Raw genomic sequence first — 17,684 nt, 5'->3', positions numbered from 1 at the left:
GTCACTGAACTCACCAAATTAAATACATGGGAGACCACTGCTCTGGCCATCTTCCCTGACAGAAACAATATAAAATACAGGTGTGCTTCACCAACCTGGCCCTCCTATTGGCCAAGCTTCACTTAACCATGCACTAGGGAGCCTCACATCCTCACACAGTGGCTGGAAGAACTGACCCACTGGGAGGAGGCAGAAAGCCCTGCGTTACATTGACAAGAGGCCCATCAAATATGACAAAGCCCTATTACCACAGCATGGGATGTCACGCTCATGCAATTTAAGACCCTAGCCAAGGAAAATGCCCCACTCACAATTCCATGGCCATGATGGGCCATAATCTCTAATGCACTCCAAGGACCATCACACAGTGCAGCCCACGACTTACCACAACTAGGTGTCTACTCTGGAATTAACCTACCCTCGCTTCTTCATGACTTAATGCTCTCCCACCTCCCCACAAGGACCTTTTTGAGATATATCCAAATACGTACCGATCAGACGGTCATCACTGCATCTGCCCATTTTCTCTTCTCCCCTTCTTTCCCCACCCTCCCTCCGAGACACCCCCGGTCCGCCAATACTCCAAATCTAATACCACTCCCCTAATTCCAGGTTCTGTCCCCCTTCCTAGTTTTCCGTACCTGCTTTCGGAAACCTCTGAAAGTTACATATTGGACCTTTCTTACCTTTCCAGAACATGTAAAGTGACGCAAAGTGTCACTAGAATACTATAGAGAACATGCACACAGCAGAGCGACAATGATATTCGCCTCTCATTTTGAGCCAGCACATCTCTTTCACACTCTATGGACAGAAACACAGGCCAAGCTTCATAATCAGTTGTTATCTTATATTCCTCATGTGCAATAACTGTGAATGTCTTGAGATATGTTACTTTGAACTCTTGTATACCGAAATATCAGTGTATCTGATGTATGTAATCCATCCTAACTGATCTCCTATTATGTCGACAGATGCTTATAACCCAAAAAAATCAGATGAAAATAGCTTGATTAAAAAATTATGACTTTTTTCAGAGCAATGGGGACAATGCCAGGAGTTGTAGATGTTTTCAAATTATTTCTAGTGGGAGGCACTATTGCAATACTTTATACATAAACCAAAAGACAAAAAATATGAGTAAGGAAGCAAAAGAAATGGTATTGAATCAAAATACAATGCTTAGAACCCAAGTCACAGGAACAACTTACTGTAAATGCATTCAATGCATGATCAAGAAGACTGAGCTCTTCAGAGTAATAAACCGCCTCTGTTATATCTTAATTAAAGAACAATGAAACACTCCACTAACTGAGATCCAGAGATACCATGCAAAAGAGGGAAGAGGGGGAAGCTGCAAGAAAGAAAGGACTCTGTTGGCTCACAAAACAGTTGGGCAATGAAAACATCAGGAAAAGTTAATAAAACAAATCATGTATATTAAATGGCCATCGAAACAAGATAAACAGCTAACAGTAGAGAGCAAAAGATATATCCCATACTGATGACGCCAATCCGTGCTGGTGTCTGCTGCCACTTCCTTTATACCATAGTGTCCTGGGGCGCCTCTGCCCTGACCTGTGATTAGCATAATGCTAGGCTCAGGAGGCGTTAGATGGCACATAAAAGCCCTCCTTTATAGATATGTCTGAGTGTGTGTGTGTGGGGGGGGGGTGTATGTTTGTGCATATGTTGTTGTATGTGCATTTGGAAAGAAGGTACCCTGGTGAATGGAAACAGTGAATTCCTTAAAGTCACTTCTTGGCCGTTGATTGAATAGCTGAAAACAAGGCCCGATCGTGGTGCATTCTGGGACATCAGGGAGCAGTCTTGTTATTGAATCATATATGAAGGAGAAACTGGACACAGTGACTTAGTGGCAGTGCGTTGTGAAGTTTGGGAGAAGAGTGTGACATTGACAAGCAAGTGAGAAAACATATTTATGACATTGGCTGGCATATGGTGATAATGTGGCCTCACTAGGACATTGCCTGGTTTATGGGATATACTCAGGACACATAGCATTAACTAACATAGGGCAGGGACTGGGACCAATACTGGCATTAACTAGCAAATGAGGGATAATAAGGGCACACTATTACACTGTCTGGCATGTGGAGAAAATGGGGGCACATTATGCCATCGCGTAGCATATGAAGGATACAGGGATAAACCATGCCTTTAGCTGTCATATGGGGGAGCGAATAAGGCTCATCAAGGCATTAATTGCCACTTAGGTATAAAGGGAGCACCTCATTGCATTGTTACGCATAGTGGACACCCCTGGGGTACAACCGGGGTACATCATATTTGTGACTAGCAAAAGGAAATGATTACATTGACTGATATATGCTTAAATTGTCTGGCGCATATTAGACCATTCATAGGTACATGGAGTGATTGCCTAGTGGCATATATATTTGTAATTTTGGTACACGATGGCAACGACTGCTCTTTGATGGAGGAGCCAGTGATGTATTGGCAATGGCAGACATATGACAAGGATACCAGGGATTGTGATACCCATGACTAGCAGTGGTTTGTTAAAAATGTAACACTTTTTGTGGACACAATTATTGTAGTCGTTCCAAATGGCAAACTGATATTTCCGGGCAAAATGTATCTATTTCAGAAAATTACAAGCTGGTGTTTGGAGGAGCAAATGAGATTCACTAAAAAAGGAATATGATTTTTCTTGCTAAAATCTGTGTATATTGAGGAAATTAAAAGCTAATGTTTCAGGGCCAAATATGCTAATTTACTAAGAAATACAATGATATTTTGGGCTGAAAGATTAAAGTCACAAAATATTTCAAGATATTTGACTGATGATATATGGACCCATATTGATGATGTTTGGCATCATTTCTATTCCCTGCCCAAATTGTGCACTATGTATATGTTGTGGTAATTATATGAAACCTCTAGTGGATTAACTATACAACCTTAATATTGCTAATAATTTGTGTAGGAAGCTGGCCTGGTGTGTGCTGGATACCTAGGGTACGTACACCTTATACCAGGTCCAAGTATCCCCTATTAGTGTAGTGTAGGCAGTGTCTAAAAGCCAGGCTTTCCAGAGGTAGCTATGGATGAGCAACCAAGGCTTATCTATGAGACATGCAAAGCTCATGCAAAACCACTGTAGTCACACAGCACTCACACACATGAAAGAAAACACAAACATAAAGGTACTTTATTTTTGGTAACACAATACCACTAAGTACTAGATGGGCAACCCTCCAATATGAAGTACGTAATACACTAATTATATACAGTAGTAAACAGTAATAGCCATAGAAAAGGTTAGAAAACAGTGGAAATGCAGTTAGACAATAGTGACCCTAGAGGGAGCACAAACCATACACTAAAAAAATTGAATGCGAACACAGGGCCCTCACCTAGGTAAGTGGAATGTGTAGAGTGGAGCTGAGAGCACTAGAAACCCACAGAGGTAATTAACACAGGACCCCCAGTGACCAGAAAAGCAGGAGTAAATCACTGGAATTTCCCCAAACCACCCTAAAGGAAGAAAAAGAAGAAAGGAAGTCACCCAGACCAGACTGCTAGAAACCAGGTTTGGATTTCAGGAGAGGAAGACCTGTGGAGAGAGGGGACCAAGTCCAAAAGTCACAGTGGAGTCCAGGAGGAGTATGAGCTACTTCCCACACAGATGTACTTGCCGGAGTTGGTAGACAGTGATGAAGATCAGGTCAGCACTGCAGCCCTGGAGCCGGAGAAGAGTTCTTGAGAGATGCAGAAAATGTCCCACACTGTAATGAAGATAGCAGATGGGTGTTGGTGCAGGAATTCCACCAACAAGCCCTGGCAAAGGCAAATTGGTTGGTGGTGGAAAAGTGGAGCTCCTGGGGACTAGCAAGGCCCAGGAGGACTCAACCCGGGAGAGTTAGTCAGCGGGGACCCTCGGTGATAGAGAGAGCCCACAGGAGCAGAGGTAGCACCCACAGGAGTCCCACAGGATGGGGACACAGAAGTCACAGAGAGAGCACACACAGCACTACAGAAAGGGATCCAACGCAGCAGAAGAACCCCGTAGAGGTCTGTGCTTCGCAGGATGGAGTGCTGGGGGCTGGAGCTACACATTGCCTGAAGATCACTTGGAGGAGTTGCAAACAAGCCTTGGCAGCTGCAAGAGATGCAGTGCATGACGTACTGTCCTGCGTGGGAAGGCAATGGCTTACTTCCATCAAAGTTGGAAAGCTACCAGAGAGGACCAAGAGGACTACTCTGGACTACCACCCGTGTTGCAAGATCCACGCAGCTCAGGGAGAGAGGAGATCCACGCAGCAGGTCGTTGTTGCAGTAGGTGCCTGCGGATGCAGGGGAGTGACTCCTTCACTTGAAGAGAGATTCCTTCTTGCTTCTTGGTGCAGGCTGAAGACTTGCTGCCCTCAGAGGATGCACAGCCAGGGAAATGTTGCAGTTGCTAGGAAGAGCCAGAGAAACAATGTTGCAGAGTAGAGTTGCCGCTGTAGCTGCAGATTGTAGGTTCCTGTGAAGTCCAGTTGTGGTTCCAGTGGCCAGAAGTTGATGTAAAAGTTGCAGAGGAGTCCTGCTGGAATCTTGCATATCAAATCTGAGGGCCTACCCAAGAGAGAGACCCTAAATAGTCCTGAAAGGGGGGGGTTAGTCACCTAGCCGGTGACCAGTTATCAGGAGAGGGCTCTGACGTCACCTGCCTGGCCTGGCCCCTCAGATGCTCCCAGAGGTCCCTGCCAACCTTGGATTCAAGGTGGCAGAACCCAGGGACCCTCTGGAGGAGTTCTGGGCACCACCCCTTGGGTGGTGATGGACAGCGGAGTGGTCCCATTTCCATTGGCCAGACTGGGGCTCCCTGGACCGGTGTGGACTGGTTTATGCACGGAGGGCACCAAATGTGCCCTTCAAAGCATACCAGTGGCTTGGGGATGTTTCCCCTCCCAACCCAGTCACACCTATTTCCAAAGGGAGGGGGTGTCACCTCCCTCTCCCAAAGGAAATACTTTGTTCTGCCTTCCTGGGCTTGATCAGATCAAGCAGCAGGAGAGCAGAAACCTGTCTGAGGGGTGGCAGCAGTTTGGGCTGCCCGGACAACCCGAGAAGACTGGTGGTAGCAATGCTGGGGGTCCTCTAAGGAGCCTCCAGAGTGCATGGAATCATATTTCCAATACTGGCAGCAGTATTGGGGTATGATTGCAACATGTTTGACACCAAACATGCCTAGATTTGCAGTTACCATTATGTAGCTGGACATAGGTAGTGACCTATGTCCAGTACACACGTAAAATGGTGTCCCCGCGCTCGCAAAGTCCATGAAAATGGCACTGGAGTTTGTGGGGGCACCTCTGCTAGTGCACCCTGCCCTCTAGGCTTGGAGGGCCTGCCATAGGGATTACTTATAGTGACCTGGTGCAGTGAGCTATGGTGAAAAAGTGTGCATGCACCCTTTCACACAGGCTGCAATGGCAGGCCTACAGAACACTTTGCATGGGCTCTCCCCAAGGGTGGCATAATACATGCTGCAGCCCATGGGGATTCCCTGGTACCCCAAGGCCCTGGGTACCAGTGTACCACATACTAGGGACTTACATGGGGCACCAGTATGCAAAGTGTGGGGTCAAAAAGGTTCCAGCAACCACGTTTAAAAGGAGAGAGCATAATCCCTGGGGTCCTGGTGAGCAGGATCCCAGTGAACACAGTCAAACATACTGACAAACAGGCAAAAAGCAGGGGTAACCACACAAGAAAGAGGCTACTTTCCTACAATTTGAACAATGATACTGAAGAATGATTGCAAAAATGTTCTGTTGCCCGAGACTTAGATGTGTTTAACCTGAGGAGTAAGTTTAAGGAATGAGATTGTGACAACTGTCCAACTTCAACATAGGTTCTCATTTATATTATATGACAGAGAATCTCTTTGGAATGGACAGAGTGAGAAAATTAATAGAAGTTGAAGGTAGAACTTAACAAAGGTACTTTATCCCTTTTGTATAATGATGGAACCAATTTGCATATCCAGAATAATAACATTGTCTGAAACACTCATTGCTTTTTAACCAATTTATTTCAGAGATTGTGGTGTGAAATGATCAATTTTAATAGTTTCCTCCAGGGCAGTTGGGCTTGCTAAGTTATTGTATTCACTCTGTTCAATTTGACTGTGGTATTCCTATTTCACCAATGTTAAATTAATGTATCTTACCCCCTCTGCCTTATTAAAGACAATGGGAGAGATCGATGTAATTCAGCGCTTCCCAGAGGACTTTGGAACAGCCTCTCCGATGGATCCCTGTCTTGGCTGCTGTACTGATATTGAAAATCATATCCCAGCATCAGAAAGTGAGCCTGAATCACCAGTGAGTCCAGTAAGAATTTATGTTTCTTATTTTTGAAACCAGAACTAAATACAAAATAATTTAAATTTTGTAATAACACTAAAATAAATATATAAATATACAACTTAAGTATTTGAGGTATATTCTGGTCCTCTGGAGTTACTATAAAATTGTTACATGAAGGAACAGTTCACTAAAGGTGTGGATAACAGTAAGATCTATTATGTGCATGCTTCTAGTATGTATGTTGTGTATGTGGGAAGGTATTTCAAGGACAATGACAACCCGTATATTAAGTTCCCTCCAAATTAAGGCGGTCATTATGAACATGGCGGGAAAGACCGCCGACCGCCATGTCGGCGGTGAACAGAATCCCGCCGGCAGTGGCGAATGGAAACCCGCCATATTATGATAGAAAAACCCAACCCCGCCAAAAATTCCCAGACCACCACTCCCCGCCAGGACCCTGTTGGCGGGAATCCCGGCCCACCCCACCCGCCACCAACAAGCACACCTACATCCCGCTCTCCAAATAATGATGCACAAATCATCTCGGCGGACAGTGGAGGACGGAAGACCATTGGCAGCTGCGACTGCCACGGGCGGCAAGTGGGCCTAACAACAAGTGCGCACATTGGCTAGGCCTATCACCCACACACCTGACACACATCCAAAACACCATAAAACACCCCCAGACACACCCCACAACCCCTTGCAACGAAACCAGGACCAGAAGATGGAAAGCACCAGAACCAGACAGGGAAGACACACATATCGACCCACACAGGAGCACCCATACCCCGTCCCCAGTCCCAATGCCATCCACCACCCTCACCATGTCCCCCCATAAATCCACGCTTAACCGAAATGGAGCTAAGGACCATGGTGGACGTGATCCTGAAGGTGTAGCCACAAATATTCGGGTCCGAGGTGCAGCACACACCCATTGCGCGGAAATTGGAGCTGTGGCAGACCAATGTCAACAGGGTGAATGCAGTGGGATACCATCCACACACCAGGGACGACATCCGCAACAGATGGAATGACATGCGGGGGAAGGTCAGGGGCATGGCATCCAGGCACCACATCACAGTGCAGAAGACTGGGGGAGGACCCCCACTAACACCACCCGACTACACCGACTGGGAGAAGAAGGTACTCGCTATCCTGGACCCAGAGGGACTCACTGGTCTCACTAGAGGAATGGACTCGGGTAAGTCATCTACAATTACCCCATATACAACACATCTGCAATGCGTGCACCACCCCACCAACACCCACCTAGACCCACACCCCACCCAGCCATTACCCACCACATCCACCACCCTACATTACCCACAACTCACTACCAGGCCCACATCACTCCTGCTGTGCACAGCCACCCACCCCTGCATGTACCCACAATGGAATAATAACCCCCACCACAATGTAACCCCACCACTGCCACTAAATGCATTGTCCACCTCACGAAGGCACCCTGGGAGGCCACTGAAAGTCACACCAGCACAAAATTGCAGAGTTCTGTACACTTCAAACCCTCATGCATATGTAACAGACATGTCTATGTCCCCCAACAGGCACCCCCACCCATGCAACCCTAATGGAGGGGACAAAGAGTGCCACAGCACTCCAGGGCGACATAGGCACATCACAAGACCTTGGCGAAGGACCGCTGGACACTGATGAGCAGGCAGGCCCCTCACACAGCCCTGGATGCTCACCATGCAGCAACCCCACCCAGTAAACCACTTTCACCCCTAACACCCAGTCAAGACTAGCGGGACAGGGCAGGCATACCCACACCAGTGGACCCAGGGCACAGACAGGTGAAACACAGCTACAGAGGCCACAGTCTCCCACTCCCAACATGCAGGTAGGTGAGGGCCCCAGTACAAGTGGCACTTCAAGACCTGCGCAGGGGACACAGACACAGGGGGCCAGGGCAAGGTCAAGTGCCCCAGTGGGTCAGGGGGTCGGGTACCGGATGGATGCAACAGCCCAGGACATCATTGCAGAGGTATTGGGGGCCTACCAACATACCCAAGACAGGTTGGCACAGATTGTGTCCACCCTGGAGCAAAGTCAGAGGATGCAGCTGGAACAACACCAACAGGCCATGGAGCAGTGGAAGGAACACAATGCCACAATGGCCACCATTGCTGCAGCACTGCTTCAGTTGGTCAACAAACAGTCAGACACCCACACCGGACAAGAGGCCCCCACAACAGCCCTGGACAACCAGCAACAGATGGCCCAAGCAGCAGAAACAGCACAGGAAATACCCTCCCAGGAATCACAAGGGACAACCATGCCACCCCAAAAAGCTCCACAGCAGGTGCCCAAACGTAGTCTCAGGCCAAGATATGGCACTGGAAACCCAGCTAAGAACAAGCCCCACTCCAACAATTGAAACTGCTACTACTGCAAAGCAACCATCCCACCCATTCAGCAACTACACTTAGCTGAGGGCTAAATAAAGTACTATACTGCAAATAGGACCCACCTATTACATCCAACAGGGCTGCCACCAAGTCGGTTTAGAGAACACCCAACCCTTACGGCTTCCATCACTGTACATAGCACATTTCACTGTATTCGACCAATAAACAACATTTCTCACCTGTAACACTGTCCCCTGTCTTCACTGTTGAACAAAGTGGAGTATGGATGCAACTGGCAGAGAACAACGTTATTGTTGATTTGTGCTTGGTGGTGGTAATGTGTGTTTCAAATTATGCAAGGAGGTAATGCATATATTGTCTGTTAGTACCATGCTGAAGAGGTCCATGTCTTGCCTATCATGACCAATCCCCCCATATGACATGACACACTCACAGTATCAGTCACTAACCACAATTACAGGCTTAAGTCCCACACAGTTATTGGAAGTAGAGTTGTATCAGTTGGTTCCTGGAATTGACATCTTCCCCTTCCTCACCCTCACCATCACTCTCCTCACCTATCTGAGGTAAATGATCAGGACCTATAGCACCCTCCACCTCCAAAAGGGGGACAGAATGTCTCACAGCCACGCTGTGCAGCATGCAGCAGGCCACCACTATTCTACACACCTTATTAGGCCCATATGCCAGGGAACCCCCAGAGATATGTAGACACCAGAATCTAGCCTTGAGGAGACCTATAGTAGGCTCCATCACCCTCCTAGTACGTCCATGGGTCTCATTGTATTTCCTCCCTGCATCCGTCCTGGGATTCCTCACTGGTGTCAGGAGCCAACGTAAGTTTGGATAGCCAGAATCACCTAGAGAAATGGTCAATATAGAGTTGTCATTGTAATGCCCCTTAGTCAGACAGGCTGGTTTTCTGCAATGTGTTAGTTAGAGACACGCCAATTTACCTATGATCCACCCTCTGTCCTCTTGTAGTTGTTCCATTTTCTGTGGCACACTACTGTTCCTCAAAACAAATGAATCATGGACTGAACCCGGAAACATGGCATTCACATGGGAAATGTACTGGTCTGCAGTACATACCAATTGGATGTTCATGGAGTGAAAGTTCTTCCTATTTCTGTACACCTGTTCAGTCACTCTTGGGGGGATGATAGCAATGTGGGTGCCATTGATGGCACGTATGACATGGGGAATGTTTGCAAAGGCATAGAAGTCAGACTTAATGGCAAGGAGGTCAGCACTTTGGGGGAATCTGCACATAGGACTGCAGATGTTGTACAAATGCATTCAGAAACCTTGTCAGTACCTGGCTGAACATTGGCTGTGAGAAACCAACACCCATGCCCACTGTCACTTGAAATGAGCCTGTGGCCAGGAAATGGAGTGCGGAGAGCACCTGCACCTCAGTTGGAATGGCATGGTGATTACGATTTCCCGGAATCAGTGCAGGATCCAGTAATGCACATAGGTCCTGAATAGTTGCACGTGTGAGTCTGTAAGTGATAATGATCTGACGCTTCACCATGGTCCCCATATCCACAAGTGGTCTGTACACCACCGATGGTGCCCTTCCTCGCCACAAGGGTCGGTACCTATGAGGGGTAAGAAAAAGGAGTGGTGTGCACACATACATTGGCATATTTGCTAAATAAATACATGCAGTGCAGTGTTCATAGTAGTGTTTGTACAATAACAGCAACCTGACAGATGTACATGTACATCACTAGGAGAGAACAGAGTAAATCAAGTGTGATTATATACTCAATGGATGGAGGCCTAGGTGCTTAATATGGCAGTAGGCCCAGCATTGTGAGTATAATGAATTTCAAGATGCGTAGGTTATGGCAAAATGTCTGCCCACTGTAGTTTTGCCCCTTCATTGTGGAAGTGACCTTATACCACTAGCGGTTTACGTCACAGCGTACGGCCGTGTTGACCGCTGTTCGCAACCTCATTGGCTAACATGGATGTCAATGGGTAATCCTGGCGTATCATGATCGCCGCCTGCAGTGACGGTTACCGCCGCGGAACGTACGCAGGTTCATCATCGTTTGATCACTTGACTCCCGGATCTTGTGCGGACAGGTACTCCACTCTGTGTATTGCTGTGGCCTGCCTCTGGCTATGGATGTTCCACGTGGTGCAGGGGAAAGGGTCCCGGCCTTCACCCAGGAAGAACTGGAGAAACTAGTGGAAGGGGTCCTGCCCCTGTACAATATACTCTACAGACAGCCAGAGGTACAGGTGAGTCCGGGTTTGGGGGGCACTGTGTGAGTAATGGATGGAGTGGATTGCACAGATGTGTGCTCCTGTGAGCCAGGATGGGCCATGGTGCATGGAATGCTGCGTGCCACTGTCCTGCATGTCTGGGAGTACTGTTTGTCCTATGTTTGACAATCTGCCAGCTGTTGCCATTGTGCAGGTGCCTGACCTCTGTATTCCATTTCTGTGTCACCCTACTAGGTCAGCGCCCACCAGAAGAGGGCATATTGGCATGCCATCGCCAAGGAGGTACGGACCCTGGGAAACTACAACCGGCGGAGCACCCTCTGTCGAAAGAGGTGGGAGGACCTGCGGCGCTGGGGAAGTCCTCCTAACCTGGAAGGGGTGCCCATCAGGCACTGACACCCCTCATGCGAAGGATCCTGGCGGTTGCATACCCAGACCTGGATGGCTGCTTGAAGGCTGCACAGCAGTCACAAGGGGGAGAGTACTCACAGACCATACTTCAGCCTGAAAGGATGAATGTGTGTGCGATAGGGCTCATGGTACTTAGAGCAGGGAATTTGACTGGTGTCCATCTACTGTCTGTTCCCCAAAGGGTGTAGGGGTGTCCCTGTCAGGTTTCACCTACTGAAGCTCCAATACTATTTCAGGGGATGGGTGTAGGTCAGTATACTGCTCGGTAGTCAGGGGCATGGCCATGTGCATAGTGCACAGTGCAGCCTGTTTGGTGTGTCTGCTGGTTAGGTGTATGTCTGGCCATTGTATATCAGCACACGGAGAGAAACTATTGAGGGTCCCTGGTATGATCAGTAGCCCATCCAGGGAAATATACTTGAAGTACAGGAACAGAAACTGAGCTACTTAACCAATCGTAATACTTCCATCTTTCAATTTATATGAATCTTTGGTTGGCGTGGAACGGAAACAACCACCTATCATTACCTCCGAAACGCACGTAGGCTTGGCTCCTACTTTTGATGCGTGAAGATTCATTGTTGCATCCTGTTGGAAGTTATTGTTGTATGTCAATATTTTTGTTGTATTATCTGTTTTTTTGTATTCAATATGTAGTTTTTAATATTTATGAATGAATTAAGCTTGTACAGATTAGATATATATTGATCCTGAAATTGTAAATATATTTTTTTGCGCAGGTTCGCTACATTTATGAATTTGTGATATATTTTTTGCTTTGATGGACATACACATTTAATAAATATTATCTTTGAATTTATTGTATTGCTTTTTGTTTAATATATTATTCTGTTATTGCGTGGTATTGGTTAAGTAGCTCAGTTTCTGTTCTTATACTTCATTGTGTATCAGCATTCAGCTATTTACAAGTGCCTCTCCTGTTTTGTCGCCCCATCCCTGTTCTCTTGTGTTTGTGTGGTACAGCATCAACAGTCGGCGAGGGAGCTGAGGCACCGGCAAGTGGGGAGGCAGCGGCCCACGGATCCTCCGAGGCAGAGACAACGGACGTCCAGGGAACCAGCGGGTGGGAGGGTGAGGGGACTTCCATTGGGGAGGCTACTACCACAGGAGGTAGTGACTCTGAGACCTCCTCCGTTGGGGGTCCTCCAGCAGTGGCGGACCCTAGTGGACACACCACTACCGTGAGATCTTCCGCCACCACCCATACCATCAGCGCCCTCCCTTCACCTCCCCACCGAGTTGCTTGTGCCCGCCCTCCCAGAAAGGTGGGCGTCTCCTTCGCCCCAGGCACCTCCTCCCCTGCCACAGTCAGCCCTGCTGCCCTCACAGAGGAGGCTATTGACCTCCTGAGAAACATCTCTGTTGGGCAGACAACCATCGTCAATGCCATCCAGGGTCTGGCTTCTGAGGTGCAGCTGACCAATGCCTATCTGGATGGCATTCATGGTGCCGTATCTGCCCTACAGAGATCTTTTCAGGCTCTGGCCTCCACTTGGATGGCAGCTAGTTTCCCTGGCCATTCCGTCCCCCATCCAACCTCCTCTACCCCTTCCAGCACCCCACTCCCTTTACCCGTCCAAAGCACACAATCAGACCCGCTTACAGGCACATCAACATACAAGAAACACACTTCCAAACACAAGCACCACACCTCCCACCACAAGCATTCACACAGCCAACAGACACCTACACACACAACAACGTCCACTTCCCCCAGTGTTCCCGCCTCTCCCACCTCCCTGTCCGTCCCCTCTACATCCACACCCTCATGCACTGCACCTTCACTCACTGTTACTGTTCCTCTTCCTGCACTCTCCACAATAGCAGAGAGCCATATATGCACCCCATACACCACACCTGCACTCACCACCTCTACAGTTGTTGACACATGCAGCACACTCACCAGACTTCCAGACAACCACCCAACATACATCCACACTAGCTGTCTGTCTTCTCCTACTGTGTCCACCCCCCACCTCCCAAAACACACAAACTAACCAAGACACCCACTCATCAGATATCCACCACACCACAGCATACTGAGCTGCACCCACTACACGCACACCTACATCCACTCCCTCTGCCTCTATTCCCACGCCCTCATCCATGTCCACCCCAAGTGCTCCCAAGAAACTTTTCCTCTCCCCTGCAGACCTGTTCCAACCCACTGGCCCACCCCGTCTTGTCCCCAAACGTGCCCACCTCCTTGCCCTTTCCGCTCCTTCCACATCACAGCCCACCCTGGTCCAGCCTTCCCATTCCTGTGTCCCTTCTCTGGTGGAGAAGAAGGCCCGCTCAGAGCCTAAGGCATCCAGCTCCACCTGAGCTAAACACCCCCCACTGCCTTCACAGGAGAAGCCCACCCCCCCCTCCAACCTCCTCACGCAAGTCTAAGTCCCACCCCCGTTGCTTTCCTATTAGGAAAATTATTGTATTTCCCTGAAGACCCATTCACCTTTAATTGTAGGATTGAAGTGTGGTAGAGCACTGAACCATGAAGGACCTTAAACATGAGCGCTAACGTCCTAAATTTGACCTTTTGGTTAAAAGCTAGTAGAGGAACATAAGTGCAGACAAGATATAGAGGGTTAATTAAATTGTGGCAGAGCTGGAACTCTATTGTAAATTGACCGGGATCCTTTTCTATGGTGGACCACAGCTGGCTGACCAAAAGCGCATAGGACTGTTGGTCAATGAACATTGGAAGACATGCCCGGCATAGATGGGCCCTTCAAGATTTATTTTTCCTGCCTATGACCACCATGAGAATTACAGAGTTCCCAGGAAGGAAAAGACATAAAACTCTGGTACATTTCTTCATTGTTTCTCTGAAAAAACCCTGTTTGGGGATTTGTTTCTGAAACGCAGGAAAGTGTTGTGTGCCACCAAAACACGATGGCCGAACAGTACTGCAGTTTTGGGGAAAGTGTTTCTGCCTCACCAACTGAAGCACTTTCAGAAAACCTTTTTGTTGAGAAGTACCTTGTGTGACTGGATTGTTAAGTTCTTTCCCTTTGGTATTACTCTTTCCTCCCCTTTCCCCTTTACAATTGGAATTTTCCAAAAGAGTTGATTTAGAAGGTTGATGGTCTGGTCAGAGGCCCTGTTAGGTCAGACTGGAGACACTGTACTGTGCTACACTTGTGACTGGATATTAAAACCTTCATCTTCTTGCCTATGTTGGAGTTTGTCCTCAATATTTGATGGTGGCGAGGATAGGATGCTGTGTAGCAGACAGCTGATTGCCTTCACCCCTGTAGAGCTCTCATCACTTTTGATAGCAAGTCTAATTTCCACTTCCAAATTGTCAGTGGTCCGTTCTTGACTGTCTGACATTGTATCTGTTGGTGCATAGGGAGTGTTTCCTGCATGGGTGTATTCCTGTCTGCCTCCTGAACTCAATTCTTCAGGATAACATTGCCATAATTGCATCGTCTTGTATGCAGCTGTCTACAGCCCTTACGCCTCCAGTGACCTACATTCTTCACAGCATATTTCTGCGTTACATCACTGTGCACCTATACCTGAAAATGTATTGGTGCTGCCATAGTTGTGGTGGTAATCTGTCTAAGTAACTTCATGCAGCATTATCCAGAGTATTGGGTAGTGACTGAGTTGTTCTAGCACTATTTGGTCACGGTTTCTGTACAGCATAAAATGATGCATTGGAATTGTAGCGGCGCGTGCTATGTGTTTACTGTTTCCACATATTGAAATAGACTTACTGGTATGAGCTATGTTCCTCCAACATGGCTCTACTGGTGTCGACGCCTGTCCTGAATGACATGCTTTCCCAGAGTTCCTCCATTGACAGGACTGTTGGACTGCTGGTCTGATGTGCTGACTTTGGTTGTTTCCTTCAGCGACGCTTGTGCTGGCCTTCGTGTACACTCCCTCAGGTCTGCTTGGTCAACCAGAGTGCCTCAGCCTGTCAAGATCTTCAGAGCTACCTGCTCTGGCCTTTGTACACACTACCGGGGTTCTGCACACCTTCGGAGTTTCCCCTACAGAGTTCTCACTGGGAGGCTAACTGGGAAACTTCAATCTTGCTATTCTGGCCCACCTTCTGCAATGAGGAATTCACCTGCACATGTGACAGGAACTACCTTGGTAGAAAAAGGACCTGTCAGTTTTTTTGTTAGGAACTTCAATCTTGCTTTTCTGGCCCCACCTTCTGCAATGAGGAAACTGCTCGCAAATGTGACAAGAACTACTTCTGTTGAAAGAGTACTTGCCGGATTGTTTTATTGACTCTTCTAAAGCACAGTAAGAGGATTCGATGTAAAATGGTATTTGTTTATTACCAATCGCAATTCTAATAATTCCTTGTAAGAGCCTCTGCTTTCTTTTATATTTTTATGTTAATCCTTGGAAATGGTAATATTTCTTCTGAAAGTGTAAGGGCCTTAGCATTGGTAACTCCTTCTTTTACAAAGGCCTTAGGATTGGTAACCCCTTCTTCTACAAATATTCATGCATTGACTCAAGTAATTCCATCCTATTTGCTATTGTTTTAGTGCTTCATCTTGAGGTTATATACAGTTACTACAATCCAAGAAACTAGTTATTCAGTGGCCTAGATTTCTTGCCTTCCGTTGTCATTACATTAAACTCTCCATTACTTCTTTTTTAGTTATTATGGAAGCTGGTAATATGAATCAGCCCCCACAGTTCCTTAACGAAGTAGGAGAACCAGATCTACCATGGGAACATTGGATAACATTTTTTAATAATATCTCATTTCAATTGGAGGGAAAAATGACTCCGATAAGAAAACAGCACATCTTACTACACAATATAGGGATTTATGCTAGGAAAATATATGAGGATCTCCGAGAACACACGTTAACGGAAGAAGGAGATGGAGAAGGCCAACTAGATGCATATCAGAACACTTTGAGAAGGTTAGAGGATTACTTCAAAGAGAAATTAAATGTAGTCTTAGAAAGGCATACTTTTTTGTAGGGCACAAGGCAAGAACAAGAAAATAACTTATTATATTGCTGTACTGAGCGGGTTGTCAGACGTGTGAATGTGGACCACTCACTGATTCCCTCATATGTGATCAACAGGTAAGGTGCACAAACAATACTAAAGTGCAGGAGAAACTACTTGCGTTGAACTCCAATCTACAGGAAGTGATAGATTTTGCCAAGGGAATAGAACATACCACTGAATGTATAAAAGAAATGAAAACCTAATATAGAAATGAAGTCTCAAATGGGTCCAGTGAGGTTAATCACGTTACAGGTCGTGAGGCAAGTCTACTTTCTGCTTTCAAGTTGTCAGTGATCATTGCAGCAGCATACAACCAAGTGGCATTCCATAATGATTCAAATCCACTAACATCTTTCACCACACCCTTTAGAGCGTAACGTTTTGGAAAAATTCCTTTTGGATTAGCTTCTGCTGCTGTGGTGTTCCAAAGGATAATGCAGCATGTACTAAAAGTCTGTGTTGGCACACTGTGCTTCCAAGATCATATTTTAATATTTATGTCATCAGAAAAACAACACAATGAGAATCTGAGAATGGTCCTCAAGGAGCTCCAATCAACTGGCTTAATCATAAAAAAGAGAAAAAAAGTTTGGTGTAACAGTGGTTAATTACTTTGGCCACACCATTTCTAACGATGTTTTTAAACCATAAATCAGCCTCATTGACTCTGTGAGAACTGCCCCCACACCTTCTAACAAGGTAGAACCTAAATCTTTTTTAGGACTTGCAGATTATATGCCAAAATTAGTGAAGAACTTTTCTGACACTGTACAAATCCAACAATTACTATTCAAAAAGTGTATGCTATTTGAACGGAAATATACAGATACAAAAGCTTTTACAAAAGTCAAGGAAGCAATTGTTAACACCCCTGAAATAGGCACATTCAATGTTAACCATACAACAATTTTAACAACTAATGCCAGTAACATAGGTCTCGGAGCCACCCTACCACAGATAGTATAAGGAACAGGAAATGTGATTGCCTTTGCTTCCAGACAACTTAAAGGCTCAGAATTAAAATATTCCACAATCGAAAAGAAAGCACTAGTGTGTTTCTGGAGCATTATTCATTTCAGGTTTTACATTTGGGGCTTACCATTCTTACTAAGAACAGATCACAAGCCGTTAATACTCATTCAGAACATCACTCCGCGACTAGCCGAGTGGATGCTAGGATTGCAAGGTTATAACTTCAGAACAGAGTATGTGCCAGGAGCAAAGAATCAGGCAGCTGACTGCTTCTCAAGACTACCTATTCCTGATTCCACTC

The 17,684-nt window shown here is 46.6% G+C and overlaps 1 protein-coding gene across 4 annotated transcripts in view; it reads left to right on the top strand.

Moving 5' to 3' along the window:
- The window catches only part of LOC138260780 (uncharacterized), a 294,177-nt gene that overhangs the window by 134,870 nt on the left and 141,623 nt on the right, over nt 1-17,684 (top strand). For 2 of the 4 annotated variants that reach the window (XM_069209234.1, XM_069209232.1), the window contains exon 3: nt 6,225-6,359. In XM_069209234.1, the coding sequence (XP_069065335.1) occupies nt 6,225-6,359 (135 nt within the window). Of the gene's footprint in view, nt 1-6,224; nt 6,369-17,684 lie in introns of all 4 variants that reach the window. The other 2 variants (XM_069209233.1, XM_069209231.1) reach the window with 1 other exon arrangement.

The sequence above is a fragment of the Pleurodeles waltl genome, chromosome 10 (genome assembly GCF_031143425.1).
Source record: "Pleurodeles waltl isolate 20211129_DDA chromosome 10, aPleWal1.hap1.20221129, whole genome shotgun sequence".
In the NCBI taxonomy this organism is placed as follows: Eukaryota; Metazoa; Chordata; class Amphibia; order Caudata; family Salamandridae; genus Pleurodeles; species Pleurodeles waltl.
Note: the sequence above shows the minus strand (reverse complement) of the source record. Positions and strands in the feature narration are given on the sequence as shown.